Consider the following 16406-nt stretch of genomic DNA (forward strand, 5'->3'; position numbering starts at 1 on the left):
TCTCCATTCTAAAGATTTAACAATATTTCATTTTGGATTTCACCTACAACGTATCCAAAATTGAAAAAAAAATAGATTTTTTGAGATATTTGAAATTTAAGTATTATTTTTAAAATACAAAAAAAAATCAACTGCTCTAAATTTTAACATTTTGACATAGAACATTGCAGAAGATACCAAATCAATCCGACACACCGTTTATTTGGAGCAGGTAAAAGCCCGGTAGAGTTAGTTTCTGCCAAACTTGCTCTACAACAGGCATAAAACCTCCTCATCTTTAGCATCAACAGATTACAATCATCCAAATGATACATTTTACTTAAACATAGTATTTATAAACTAACTAAAACTAAAACTAATTAGATAATAATCCTAGGAACAATTTCTTGACAACGTTTCGTGATAGATTAAAGTCGAATGAATTGGAACAGTGGTTGAATGTTCGGTACATGCTAGCAAAAGTCTCTTTATACCAATAATTAGTTCTAGTATAGGGGGTCCTAAGAAAAGAATAGTTTTTAAGATTACGGCGATGGATATCAATTTGTAAATGCTGTAAGAGTTCGGAGCAGTCTATTCTTGACTGCAGATCAGCCACAAAAATAGCCTTGCTGACATCGCGACGGACAGATAACAAATCGAGGTCAATCAGTTTGCATCTGGCATGGTAACTTGGAAGGTTCCAAGGGTTTCGCCAAGGAAGCCGACGCAGAGCAAATCGAATAAATTTTATTTCGTGGATCAGATGGCAAACACCGCCATTCACGATCAATATTCCCAAATCCTCTCCCCAATCTAGGATTAAGATTAACATATAAAACTATACTGTGACAGTACACGATTGATTCAAACCTCTACCACGGACGAGTCAATAAGAAAGATATCATTTAAGTGAGGACTGTTCCAAAAGAACTCTCGGTGTAGTTTATATTCATCGTCGGGAACTTATTCGAATAATTTCGTGACCGACTCAGCTGGTTGATCCCCTAAAGAGAAGCGAAAGCTGGAATGAAGTGATGAAACGCAGGAGCACAACCTCTTCCAAAATAGTAAACATCCGTTTGTTCCGCGCGACGTTAGACCCGGAGTCGGTTCTTATAGTGATTGAAAACCCTTTGCATATGATAAAAGCATAATGGGTTACAGTTCTACAAATACTACTTGTTCAGTTTAAGTTGAGACAAAAAATTATTGCAACTAACCTGAGCGGCGAGAGGGGTATTTTATAACACATGGATCAATAAGTCCCGAGACTAAAGCAGAGATGGGCGCTCGTAGTAAACCAGTAACCAAGTCAAAATTTTAAGTCGATCCGACCAGAAACAGCTAAGTTATCGAGGTTGGAGTAAAATCGTTTTGTAGTTTGTTTAAAAAATGGAAAAAACCGAGTTTCGTGTTTTGATAAAACATTGTTTTTAATGGGTAAAAACACCGTGCAAGCGAAACAATGGATTGAAAAATGTTATCCGGACTCTTGTCCATCAAAAGCAACAATTTGTCGGTGGTTCGCCGAGTTTAAACGTGGTCGTACCGATATAAATGACGCGGAACGCTCGGGTAGACCTGTGGAAGCCGTTACACCGGAAAATGTGAGTGAAGTGACAAAAATTATAATGAAAGATCGTAAAGTGAAGCTCCGTGAGATTGCTGAGATGACACAGATATCATATGGAAGTGTATTTACTATCCTTCATGAAAAATTTAGCATGAAAAAGGTTTTTTCCAAGTGGGTGCCGCGATTGCTTTCGATGGAACAGAAACAGCAATGAATAAAACAATGAAAACAATGGCGAAATTGAACGAATTGGGCTTTGATCTGCTTCCCCACCCCCCATACTCGCCAGATTTAGCCCCCAGTGCACAGTGGTCCGGATCCACAATTTAGGGGGACAAAAACATTTGTGGCTTAGCCTTATACTTTAGAGCTATGATGTCTTCAGAACAAATGATCAGTGAAAGATAAGCCATATTTTGAAGCATATTGTACTAGGGTGGTTCTTATTATTATGGTGATCCAAAAAATTTTTTCCGTATGTGTTGAGATAGAGGACTGCACCCTTCGGCAAAATTGTAGGAAAACTTATATCAAGCAACTTTGTCGAAGACACTATTGTAGTATCTCTAACGGTTTTAGTGTTACAGCTATTTTAATATAGCAACTTAGGGTGTTCCTAAAAAAATCAGATTTTTTGCTCTAGCTTTCTTATTTTTCACTTCTCGTTTTTGGTGTCTTTGAATATCTTTTAGAGTTTATTGAAACCAATTTTTTGATGACTAGCGCACTCAGGTAGCGTTTTCTGAACCGAAGTTATGAGCAAAACTAGTTCTAAAACAGGTCATTTTTAAACTTCTATATCTAACATTGGAGCAAACGAAAAAAAAATCTGTTTCTTTCATTTGATAGAAAATACTTTCGAGCATGTTTATAGAAAAAATGACCTGTTTTAAAAAAATATCTCCTCCGCCATTTTTTTTATAAACATGCTCGAAAGTATTTTCTATCAAATGAAAGAAACAGATTTTTTTTCATTTGCTCCAATGTCAGATATAGCAGTTTAAAAATGATCTGTTTTTGAACTAGTTTTGCTTATAACTTCGGTTCAGTAAACGCTACCCGAATTCGCTAGTCATCAAAAAATTGGTTTCAATAAACTCTAAAAGATATTCAAAGACACCAAAAACGAGAAGTGAAAAATAAGAAAGCTAGAGCAAAAAATCTGATTTTTTAAGGAACACCCTAAGTTGCTATATTAAAATAGCTGTAACACTAAAACCGTTAGAGATACTACAATAGTGTCTTCGACAAAGTTGCTTGATATAAGTTTTCCTACAATTTTGCCGAAGGGTGCAGTCCTCTATCTCAACACATACGGAAAAATTTTTTTGGATCACCATAATAATAAGAACCACCCTAGTACAATATGCTTCAAAATATGGCTTATCTTTCACTGATCATTTGTTCTGAAGACATCATAGCTCTAAAGTATAAGGCTAAGCCACAAATGTTTTTGTCCCCCTAAATTGTGGATCCGGACCATTGTGCAGTGACTGCTGGTTCTTTACTGATCTTAAAAAAATGCTCCAGGGAAAAAGATTTGGCTCAAATGATGAGGTCATCGCTAAAACTGAAGCTTATTTTGAAGCGAAAGATAAATTTTTTTATAAACATGGTATTGAAAAATTGGAAAAACGTTGGAACCATTGTATCACCCTAAAAGGTGATTATGTTGATGAATAAAAAAAAATTTGCCAAAAAAATTTAGTTTCCATTGTTAGTCTCGGGACTTATTGATCCATGTGTTACATTATCACGAAATGTCATCTATAGTTTCTAACGAAAGTCTGTTTTGAACTTATTCGATACACTTATATTCACTTCCTTTTCAATTGATTTACACTATACTACAATAACTTCCCTAAAGCACATAAACTCTGTGCCTGACCTAACACCTATCTTAGATTATGTTATCTATGCTTTGAAACTTAATTTCTGTTTTTTCATGAACGCAGGTGTCCAAGTTTGATTACGGTGTTAACCGGTCGCCCATGGATCAGCACTCTTAACAGTTGAATTGAGAAGCCCCGATAAATTCAAAAAGACCCCTTTTTATACTCAAAATACTGCTGTCTAACCAAATATTGTATATATTCCAACTTCGTATATATCTGGTATTCAATGCTAACTCTTAAATGGAAAAGGTTCGTATGGAACCGTAAATACGCGCATTCGGTATGGGTGTTTTTGTTTGTATAGATATACCTTATGATAAAAAAAGAACCGGAATTTGATTAAAAAACACAAAATTTCAATTTTTAATAAATTTTTTTATTATCGCCTTCAAAGTACTCTCCTCCTGCGGCAATACATGCATGCCAACGCTTGATCCAATTTTCCATACAAGTTTTATAGGCCGCCGAAGGTATGACCTTAAGTTCACGCAGCGAATTCTTTTTCATGGTCTCTATGGTCTCAAAACGCGTTCCCCGCAATGGTAATTTGAGTCTGGGTAAGAGGAAAAAATCACACGGGGCTATATCTGTAGAGTACGGTGCTTGGTTGATGATATTGGTTGAGTTTTTGGCCAAAAACTGCGACACAACCAACGCTGTTTTTGAATGAAATTCAGCTTTTTTGACAAAACTAATCGTACGATATGCGTCAAAATTTGACAGAATGTGTATAAAAGTGTTGCCAACGTTGAGAGAATAAAAGTTTACTTGTCCAGCGCGGGAATTTTAAAATGAAAATTCCGGTTCTGTTTTGATCATAAGGTATGCATTTTGTATTGATAAATACTCAATCGCTGCGCTTGGTTCAATCGCGAATTTTCTTGTTCTAACATGTTTCCTTTGGTACATGGTAATGCTCAGAGTAGCTGTTTCAATAAGTTGATATAGGCTATTATAAGTGGCGTGGAAATTATGCTTCTACCATATTTGTGTTGTATGATATATAGCGGTTCAAAATTCTTGGAAGATACTAAGACATTGATAAGAATAGATATTTGAATTATCTTGAGATAAAATTAAGGGCGTTGCACATATACTCAATATGGATGTTTTCATGTGTCGCTTGGGTATATCATAAATTAACTTGTCTGAACAACGGCTACCGTGAGCAACGTAAAAACTTCACTAATACACTATCTGTATTAGCTCAGGTATAGCGATTTATGTTTTTGGAAGATCTTTTGATATGATTTCGGCCTGATCTTGATCTATAATAAAATTAGGGCTGTTCCATTATGCACAACAAAAATAGCGTAGAATTGTTTTATTGATAAATGACAATAACAATTCTTGTTTGAGTCACTCATTTTTTTTAAACAACCAACATTTGTTAAGAACAGCAAAACAAGCATATTTTGTGTGAATCGGTTTAATGGCCTCGCTTTCGAGATTCTTCTGCATGAAGCAAATTCTGATGATTAACTTGAATTCTGTTCGCGACAATTTAATTGGAAAATAGATTGTGAATAAATGAATTGTAAAAAATCGAAACTATATAACCAATCAAATCTATTCGCAGCTTTAGCTGCATACTCTAAAGTACTGGTGTTTTACTACGAGAATTTCGAAATCATTACAAACAATAGTTTTACCTGCAAGTTGTTTCCTCCACAGTACCAATTTTGGTATTTCAGCTCTCTTCTTGTGTCGCTCCAGGAATCAAATTCTATATTTCGGTAAATGCTGGGATCTAAAGCTTTCGCTACTTTGTAGGGGAATGGAGTGATTCCTTCTTGTAATAACTGTCGAACACAGGACATATTTCTATCACAAAGCATTGGATTAACTAATGTAAATTCCTTGATTAAAGATCCTTTTCCACGATGAATTTTAATGCTGCGAATATCCTTGGATTCATTACAAATCTTTTTATTTCGGTATATGTCTACAATTGCGGCAAAATTTTCTTTGTTATGAAAATGGCACAAACGATAATTATCCAATACGCATTCTGTTTCAGCTGTAAGAAGAGGAAAAATCTAATATAAGCAAAACGAACTAAAACTGTACACTCAAAAGAATAATCATGTTATAGTTACGTAAAAAGTTAATTGCTGTTTTTTTCACGAATATTTTCCACCCTACTTTTCACGTAGGTTTTATTGGACTGGCATTTGAAAGCTGTTTAATGCATAATACAGTAAAAGTTACGTGTTCTGTGAAACAGGTAATGTACTGTTCGTATCACATTTACCTATCACTTCATATCAAATTTGGATATCAGAGAATTACTATTTTATATATTGGTTGAAGTCAAAAGGGAGATATTTCGGATTTTTAAATAAATCTATGAAATGAAAAATACCATGAAAAATAAAATAAATTTATTTCAGGAAATTAGCATAGAATTTCAATGGCTGAAAATTTAAAGCAACTAATAACGTCGTGGGATCTCGAATCGACAAGCCTCCAAAAATCGTTTTTGTAGTCACTGCCATCCAGCCGAAGTCGAGGTCGAGACCCGAGAACTCCCACAACACTACCGATGCAGGTTGATGGGTTCAGTGTCTCTAGTTTCATACTAATGTTGAACTCGTATTTCGGTGGACCAACGGCCTGTTTGAAACATTCGGCAGGACCAGACACACTTCCGGATTCACGCAAGCACTCGGTCCAGTCTAACACATGGAAACTAGCATAATGTAATGGTCCGGTCGATGTAGTAAAAAATTGTAATTAAATAACATTGCCTGCAAATATTTACACTACTTACACTTTGAGGGCCACAGTTCGTCATTTTCCAAATTGAGTTTTTCACACTGGACATTCACGTAGACTGTTTGACGTTTGGTCAATTCATGTAAACCAGACCCTGTCAGCTTGGAGCGAAGTCAATCTTCAGTTCAGCAACGCCATCGCACGGCATCACATTCAACATATCATGTCAATTGTATGGGTGCGCAACCCTGCTATTTTGGCGCGCACGAATTTGACATTTTTCTCCCCTACTTCTATGTATAGGATTCGATGCGGGCTCGCCTGGGGGACGACATGCTCGCAAAAAAGGATGTTGCCAATGATTTGTTCGGGAAATGTGAGAGCTGGATATCTTGTTAATATGATGTCTTTGTGTAAACTCTATTCGTTTTAGGGGATGTTAGTATAAAATTCATTTTCGTCACGTAAAATATTCAATTTGACATTTGAAACCAATTTACGTGATTTTTCAAGTGAATCGAACGTGAATTTTTATTTGAGTGTATGACAAAAAACTGTTTGAATCCACCTAGTGATGTGAAGATGCCTTTCTCATGTTACTCAAAAAACTATTCTTTGAATCCTGAATAAGCAAGCTTCATAAACTGCTTACTATAAATCAGTCTCTTATATCCGCACTTATCGTTACCTGGGCTGTTTGAAACCCGGAAACCGACATAGTTGAAAATGAAGCTTTCGATCAACGAATTGAGATAGAATCTAGGCCCTAAGTAGTGATACCGCAGAAGATTCAATCTTGAATAAAAACTTTGACTTGAAACTTGAAAACTTTCTTTGGGTATGAACTAACATAACCTTTTCAATTTGGAAACAGTTATGTCAAGTTGAAAAGAATTACTCCTTATTTTGCATCGTCGCACTAAATGATTTGACATACATTAAACAACAATCTATGACTCATAGATTGTTGTTTAATGTATGTCAAATCATTTAGTGTGACGATGCAAAATAAGGAGTAATTCTTTTCAACTTGACATAACTGAGACTATAGGAACTTTTATTTGAGCCTAAGTTTGTGGAAATTGATCAAATCATCTCCGAGAAAATTGAGTGAGTCTCGTTTTAGAGTTTTTGACCAATATTTTCGGTACTTCTGTGATATAGCGAGTTGGCATCACTAGGAGTGCGATACGGTACCTGGGACCCAAAAAAAAGTCTAATTTCAATGTGTAACTTATAGCAAAGACATCATATTAACAAGATATCCAGCTCTCACATTTCTCGAACAAATCTTTGGCAACATCCTTTTTTGCGACCATGGCGCCCTCAAGCGAGTCCGCATCGAATCACGTACATAGAAGTAGGGGAGAGAAATGTCAAATTCGTACGCGCCAAAATAGCAGCACTGCGCACCCATACAATTGAAATGACATGTTGAATGAGACGCCGTGCGATGGCGTTGCTGAACTGAAGATTGAGATCGCTCCAAGCTGACAGGGTCTGCTTATAGTAAAGTAATTATTCGTTGTGGTAAGTGTGTGTTGTTTAATGAAAAGTGTTATTTATTGAACATTGCTGATCCACGAAAATGAAAAATTTTCCAGCGACGGAAACTGTGAATTTATCGCTCAAAATTAAACGACGTCAACGATGCGAATTGGCCGTCAAAAATTAAAATACATCAACCGATCGAAGCGCCATCTGCATATCGTTGTCGGTGTTATCAGCTTTATTTGGAAAGTGTTATAATTTACAAGTCAATCTTGTGATTCAAACTGAATATCTAAAATTGGTCTACAGCAAATCCAGGAGTCCGGAGTTTTATGAGTTTCGGAAGAAATTTTGTATTCTGGTAGGGAGCACACATCAATGCAAAGCGAGATAAAATTGCAACGAATTTTCGGTAGCCGGCTACCCAGAGCAATAAACACATGATAATATTATAAGTAATAAGTAGATCACATTATCTACCAAGATAAATCCTGATCATTTCCTCGCCCCACTAACACCACTCCTTTCCTGTGACACTTGTGATGATGCATAGAATTCTTCGGTTATTAGTAGCAACAAGTGTTGAACTAACGTTCCAAACTGTGGTACCTTTCTTGGAGTGACCCGATAAATCTACCACCGAATGATGCTCGCTGCAAGCTTCTAAATATGGAGACTCTTCAACGACGTCGTTGTATCCAACAGACTGGTGTTGCAAAGCTTGAACGGGGAAGTCGACAGCCCCAATCTATTGTCATCGTTATGCATCCGAGTGGCATCCAGATCTCTGTGTAGTTGATCCTTAACCGTACCTAGCTTCCATTGTACTACCTTCGGACTTTACAAACCGTTTACTTTAATGATCCGCGGTTTTACATTTGTCGAAAAGTTTTTTTAATTCGGAAAACCATCTTGCCGATTCAGAACACGGATTAAAAAAAAGCTCATCGATATAATTTAAGGTTATATTTCATGTAGACTACAGTCAGATGGAATCAAACAATAAAAATTAATGTGTTGTTGTGTAGCAGCTACCTTCCACTGACATGTTACACGTGATACTGAAACGTTGGCTATATTTTCGCTTATATTTATAGATTCGTGTGCTTCCCTACAGCTTCACCTTTGCATTAATGAACCAATCAGAGCGATGCTTACCAGCTGATAGATCGCTTACTCCTTCAAAACCATCGTCTCTAAGGGAAATCCAGTAAGCCAGCATAGATTTTTAGCTGACAGAATAGGATACTGCTCGCTATTAATTAAAATTTCTATCATATATAATTGAAAATATGTAGCTTGACACATTCAAATCGAAACCTAGAAATGTTTCCATTCAAATGGTTATATAATATCATAATTATAAATTGATACAAGTCCCGGGTTGGCGGTTCAATGCATAGGACGCTGGTCTTACAAGCCAGTTGTCGTATGTTCGAGCCCCGACCTGGAAGGATTCTTAGTGTCAGTAGGATCCATAGTACTAGCCATGCAATGATTCTGTGCACTAAGAATCGGCTGCGAAGTCTGTTGAAACAGAAAGGCCAAATTCCACAAAAGGAATGTAATGCCAGGACTTTGCTCTATAAATTGATACAAAACCGACTGAACTGTTCAAAACCTGATATTTTTTCTCGAGTTTCTAATTTGCTCTTCTATATAGAAAACAAATATATTTACCACATCAAAAAGCGTTGGTTATCGCGATAGATGTAAATTTTCTCAACAATTGTTGCGATACATAGGACATTTTACAGTACTTACTCTGGCACTTTTTTCACGGTACGCTACGCGCGTGCGGGCCGCGATTTGTTTTTTTTTATTCGCATATTAATTTTTAACTTTTTTTATTGCATAAACAAGCAAGTTGTTTCTTGGAATCACTTATTTAAAAGCTAAGAAAAAATGCACATTTCATGTCTTGTGCGAATCTTTATTAGATTTGAAAGCTTATACATTTTTGCATAACATATCCAAAAATTAGCGGAATCGATCGAGTGGTTCAAAAGTTATAAATTTATCAATACCATCTTTTTTTACGAAAATCGAAAAAACACGGGAACTACGAAAACATGAAATTTTCAAAAAATTATAACTCAAAAGCAAAAACACATACATTGTCATTTTTTAATATGTTATGTAAAAATGTTTCAGCTTTTAGAAAAATACATTGGTCTTCAACTTTACAACATTCGTATATTTTTCCCAAAAACTATAGACTTATTAACAACATATTCAAAAATTAACAGAATCGGCCGAGTGGTTCAAAAGTTGATTCTTAAAAAAAATTACTTTTTGAAGAAAATCAGAAATAATCGATTTTTTTATCTACCTTACAAGGAAATAGCCACCCTAATGAAAAAAATATTACGGGTCTAATATTTTTCGATAAAGAACGATTCTTCCAAATATTACGAAATTCTGATAGATCGTATAATGGATTTACTGTGTGTATACATACCTGCTGTGCTTAATAAGAACTGCCGTCCGTCCAATACAACGATACTTTCATTATCACAATTTTTTTCTTCACGTTCAGCTACTTTCAATGTTCTTCCATCAGAATCATGCAACATCCGTTCAACAGAGTACATCACATCCGGTAGTTTGAATACGTTGATATATAAAATTCCATACACAACCGCTGCTTAGGCAAAAATTTAATCAGTTTTGTTGTTCAAACCTACTCTGAAATGAAATTTCTTACCTTGACAATAAGCAGCTTGCTCGATAAAATTGGTTGAAAAAATTGAATCAAAATGCTTGTCTGGTGAGAAGAATACTTTCAAAGAATCTTTTGTTTCATAGGATTCGCACTTTACAAACCATGTTCCACAATTGTATGGTTCAAAAAGTAGAACATTTCTCCTAAAAGTCAAAACATATTATTTAGATAGAATTTATCTATAGATTTAGAAAACAGTTCACACATTAATATAACGTCTAGTAAATCTGTCACATAGAGCTTCAACGAAAAAACCTTTTGTTATTCCACCTAGTGGTGCGATAATGCCTTTCTTTGTGATTCAAACAGTCTAATGCGACACTTTAATATTGTATGCTCATCACTATACAGGGCCAGGAGTCAAAAAATGCAAAATTATCCGCGTAACCCTTTTCTGTCATAATTTTGAACGGTTATTACTCAGAGATTTGTTAATGGATTTATACAATTCAACTACCAATTGATTCGGAAACATTTAACATAAACATTTGAGGAAAAAGCAAAGCAAAGTCTTGGCATTACATTTCTTTTATGGAATTTGTTCATTATCATTGCATAGCTAGTATTGCATTCTCACTTACACTAAGAATCCTTCCAAGTCGGGGCTCGAACATACGACAACTGGCTTGCAAGAATGTGGAAGAATAGGTAGAACTTAATCGTGAATATCTCGAATTGTACTAAACGCAACAACATAATTCTTTCTCCATGCTATCAGAAATATGATCACAAATTTATGACTTTTGCAAACAAAGAGGAAAACTCATCACACTTGCTGGTTTTTCTCGCACTCGGCACATATCAGTCACGATGTTTCAGTATAAAAGGTAAACGATGGTTGAATATCGATCAGTTCGTCTTGTGCTTTTTACGGAACTTAACGTCTTGGGAAGGACCTTCCACAAACAGCAACAACAACTTATGTGTGGTATAAAACCACAAACGCTCAAGTCGCGCTCTCATTCATCTTTCAGACATCGTGGCGAGCAGTTGCCTTACACCGACAGCAGGGTACAAAATTTTTATTAAATTCTGGAACTTGCGATAAGAACTAACGATGTCCCATACAAAATTCCTGAATATTATTAGGATCCCACTTCCGGTTCTGGAATTAAAATATGCAAAAAATTGTGAAAATAAGTGCACTATCTTTTCTCAGAGATGGCTGAACCGATTTCCACAAACTTAGATTCAAATGAAAGGTCTTATGGTCTCATAAAAAAATCCTGAATATTATTTTGATCCGACTTTCGGTTCCGGAGCTATGGGAAAAATTTTCAAAAATATTAAAATATGTTTTCTAACTTTTCTCATAGATGGCGCGACCGATTTTCTCAAACTTAGGTTCAAATCAAAGGTCCTGTGGTCCCATACGTAATTCCTGAATTTCATCCGGATCCGACTTCCGGATCCGGAAATATAGGGTAAAGTGTGTAAAAAATTTTATACCATCACTGAAAGGGGCGAAAAACCGTAAAAAGTGATAGTTTTTATCAGTAGACGGTCAAACAAACTGATTTCGATTATTCTTTTAAGAATCGAAGAAAATTATTTTGAAGAATACCACAGTATTCTTCAAAATAATTGATAGTATGATTGTTATGAGGCATCATTACACCACTAGGTGGATTAAAACAGGTTTTATTGTGTTAATGCCATAAACCCAATGAACATGTAGAACATATCATTCAATGAGATGAAAATGCATTTGAATCAAAACTGCTGATTCATTCAGTAAAAACCATTCAAGCGAAGAGGTTGTGTTTCGATTGTACTGGCTCGTGAGTTAACGGCTGCTACCGAGACATTTCTAAGCTTCAGGTAGTTAAACTACCCACAGCAAACGCAATATTCGAGGCGTTTCCCGACTGGAAAGCTAGCAACGAAGGCCATCCCGTTCATACGCACAGAGGTGTAGAGACACAGAGGTGCGAGAGCATAGAAGTGACGAGTCACAGAGGTGCCATCGCATAAAGGTGCGAAGACGAATGGGGTGCAAAGGCACAGATGTGCTAAAGCAACCCAGTGCTGATCTACCAGGTACCATTTGTACGCTGCGTAGGATCGAAAGAGACGACATATATCGCGAGGTGCTACAATGCAAGCATCACATTTGATCGCCACCAAGAGCAAAAGCACTGTACCTGGGGTCAGGTACAGGCAGCACACCAAGTTCAGTGGTCTCCACAACGACGGCAGAGCAACCGAGATAGCAGAAAAAGACAGAAGAATGCCAATTGGAAACAGCAGAAGACTGCCAATTGGAAATCGTTGGAAGAGCTTCACGTCGTTCTTTACGATAAAGAAACAGAGACATCAGCTACAAGGTAGATTTAATTTAATTTATTTTTTTATTTCTCTTATATTTGAAATTTTACTAAACATAAGTTTTCATTTTGGTATTATTTATTTAAAAATAATTAATGTAATGGATGATCTCATGGAAGATCATCCGAATCCGATCCTGGATACTAGTAAGAGCTTGAATACTCCGAGGGCTAAACATTATCCACAGGGTACCACTGGGCCATGGATAGTCTATCTTCGATAAAAAGAAAAGATTTCAAATTTGATGCAAATTACAAAGGATTTGACATCACATTTCTCTGAAGTTAAAGAAATCTGTAAAGTTAATAGAGATAAAATTAGAGTTGTTGTTAACGACTTGAAACAGGCAAACGATATTGTAACCTGTAAATTATTTGCTATTGAATATCGAGTTTACATTCCATCGAAGGAGGTGGAAATTGACGGTGTTGTGACTGAAGCAAGTCTGACAGCCGATTATTTACTTAAAAGTGGAGTTGGTCGTTTTAAAAACTCCATGCTTGAGGGAGTTAAGATAGTCGAGTGCAAGCAATTGTACTCAGCATCTACTGTCGATGGAAAAAAGTCTTATCGACCCTCAGATTCGTTTCGAGTAACATTTGCTGGATCTGCGTTGCCTAGCCATGTCTATATCGATGAAATTCGTCTTCCTGTTCGGCTTTTCGTACCGCATGTTATGAATTGCACGAACTGTAAAAAATTCGGGCATACAGCTACTTACTGTAGTAATAAGTCCAAATGTATCAAATGTCAAGGGCCTCATAAGGATAATCTTTGCGATAAAGATGTTGAAAAATGTGTTTATTGTGGGGAAAGTCCTCATGATGATCTTTCAGTATGCGCTGCATTTAAGTTGCATAAAAACAAAATGAAGCTTTCTTTAAAAGCACGGTCTAAGCGCACATATGCAGAAATGCTTAAAACGGTCATACATGTCTCCCCTTTGGAAACCGGAAACGGTTTTTCAAATCTTGTGGAGCCAGAGGAATCTGACTCTGACGGAAATAGTGAAGATACCTCGTTTGTCACTCCTCAAGGGTCTGTTAAGAGGAGAATACCTAACCACAAAATACCAAAAATAGGTGTCTTTTTTACACCTTCAAAAAAAGATCCCCGTGTTAAAGCTAAAAAGCCAAATTTAAAACCAAAAACTATGCCTTCTGGTTTGTCAAATTTACAAACCAATCTAGGAACTAGCTCAAGAAAAGACAATAATCCAGTGGGATCCGTTTCACATTCACCAACAGGATTACTGCAGTTTTCGGAAATTGTAGAATGGATTTTCGGAGCATTCAATATTTCTGAACCTCTAAAGACCATAATAACGGCATTCCTTCCAATAGCTAGAACTTTTTTGTAACAGTTATCAGTTCAATGGCCAGCTCTCTCAGGTTTTGTATCATTTGATGGATAATTTATCATCCGCCGCAAATGATTCAATCACTGTCCGGCAGTGGAATTGTCGAAGCATTATGCCAAAACTTGATTCATTTGAAGTTTTGTTGCATAGTCAAAAATGTGATGTATTTGCTTTGTGCGAAACATGGCTTACATCAAACATAGCCTTAAATTTTAATGATTTTAACATTATACGTCTCGGTAGAGACTCCCCGTATGGTGGAGTGCTTTTAGGAATTAAGAAATGTTATTCCTTTTATTTTCCTTCGACTTCTAGTATAGAAGTTGTTGCTTATCAAATAAACATTAAAGGAAAGGACATTTGCATTGCTTCGGTATATATTCCTCCAAGAGCTCAAGTTGGACGACAGTTTAATGAAATTGTCGAAGCCCTTCCTGCTCCACGTTTGATTCTAGGAGATTTCAACGATGTGGCGTTCCGTTTACAATGATAGTAGATCATCTCTAATATATAATATTTGCGACAATTTTAGCATGACGGTACTAAATATGGGTAGCATGACACGGATCCCAAGGCCTCCTGAACGTACAAGTACATTAGATTTATCTCTTTGCTCGACTTCAATTCGACTAGATTGCACCTGGAAAGTATTACCTGATTTACACGGTAGCGATCATTTACCAATCATCATCTCAATTAGCAGTAACAATAGCATTGCTAATTCAGTTAATATTCCATATAATTTGACAAAAAATATTGACTGGATTAAATACCAAAGTAATATTTCAAGTGTCTTAACTTCAATGGAAGAGCTCCCCCCACTTGAAGAATATGACGTCCTCGTTTGTTCGATTCTGGAGGCCGCAGAACAAGCCCAAACCAAACGATTTCTTGGTCCATCGTCTAACAGAAGGCCTCCAAACCCTTGGTGGGACAAAGAGTGCTCAGATGCTAAACACGCGAAACAAAATGCTTTTAAGACGTTTTTAAAACGAGGAGGAGGAACTCCTCAGAATTTTGAAAAATTCTTGACTTTAGAAAACAAGTACAAGAGCATACTTCGGGCCAAGAAATGTAGCTATTGGAGACATTTTGTCGAAGGTTTGTCAAGAGAAACCTCAATGAGCACTCTTTGGAATACGGCCAGACGAATGAGGAATCGTAACGTAGGAAATGAGAGTGAGAAATACTCGAACCGATGGATATTTGATTTTGCGAGGAAAGTTTGTCCAGATTCTGTTCCAACGCATAGCATTAATAGGGAATCTTTTCCAAATAATGGTTCCATTGATAGCCCCCTTTCAATGATGGAATTTTCCATAGCACTCATGTCTAGTAACAATAACGCTCCTGGGTTGGACAGAATTAAATTCAACTTGGTGAAGAATCTGCCCGACCTTGCAAAAAGACGTTTGTTGGAATTGTTCAACAAGTTTCTTGAGCAAAATATTGTTCCACCTGACTGGAGGCAAGTGAAAGTTATCGCCATTCAAAAGCCTGGGAAACCAGCTTCCAATCACAACTTATATAGACCCATTGCGGTGTTGTCCTGCATCAGAAAATTGTTCGAAAAAATTATTCTACGACGTCTGGACACTTGGGTCGAGACGAACGGTTTGCTGTCAGATACTCAGTTTGGCTTCCGTAGAAATAAAGGGACGAATGATTGCCTTGAATTACTTTCGTCTGACATACAAATTGCCTTCGCTCAAAAGCAACAAATGGCATCTGTATTTTTAGACATTAAAAGATTTGGCAACATTCAGAATTAGCTACATGGGTCTACCGCAAGGCTCATGCCTCAGTCCGATCCTTTATAATTTTTACGTGAATGACTTTGACAGCTGTCTAGTAACCTCATGTACACTAAGACAAATGGCAGATGATGGCGTAGTTTCAGTTACTGCACCCAAAGCTATTGATCTGCAAAAAACATTGCAAGATACCTTAGATAACTTATCCGTTTGGGCTGTTCATCTGGGTATTGAATTCTCTGCGGAAAAAAACAGAGCTCGTCGTCTTTTCAAGAAAGCATGATCCCGCGAAGCTTCAGCTTCATATGATGGGAAGAATGATCTAACAGGTTTTGACTTTCAAATACCTTGGGGTATGGTTTGATTCCAAATGCACGTGGGGAAGACACATTAGGTTTCTGATAACAAAATGCCAACAAAGAGTAAATTTTCTTCGAACAATAACAGGATCTTGGTGGGGTGCTCATCCGGAAGATCTTATAAAATTATACCAGACAACGATACTTTCAAGAATGGAATATGGATGCGTTTGCTTTCGTTCCGCTGCAAACTCTCATATTATCAAACTAGAGCGAATTCA

General features: G+C 36.6%; 1 protein-coding gene across 9 annotated transcripts in view; it reads right to left on the reverse strand.

Annotated features, from left to right (window-relative positions):
• Positions 1 to 16406, reverse strand: part of LOC131440686 (protein ovarian tumor locus-like) — a 101255-nt gene that overhangs the window by 72232 nt on the left and 12617 nt on the right. For 5 of the 9 annotated variants that reach the window (XM_058612184.1, XM_058612183.1, XM_058612182.1 and 2 more), the window contains 3 exons: positions 10367 to 10527; positions 10121 to 10303; positions 5103 to 5470 (listed from right to left, as the gene is read on the reverse strand). In XM_058612184.1, the coding sequence (XP_058468167.1) occupies positions 5103 to 5470; positions 10121 to 10303; positions 10367 to 10527 (712 nt within the window). Of the gene's footprint in view, positions 1 to 5102; positions 5471 to 10120; positions 10304 to 10366; positions 10528 to 10965; positions 11317 to 16406 lie in introns of those variants that run through there. The other 4 variants (XM_058612185.1, XM_058612186.1, XM_058612187.1 and 1 more) reach the window with 2 other exon arrangements.

Source organism: Malaya genurostris, chromosome 1 (genome assembly GCF_030247185.1).
Source record: "Malaya genurostris strain Urasoe2022 chromosome 1, Malgen_1.1, whole genome shotgun sequence".
Taxonomy (NCBI): domain Eukaryota; kingdom Metazoa; phylum Arthropoda; class Insecta; order Diptera; family Culicidae; genus Malaya; species Malaya genurostris.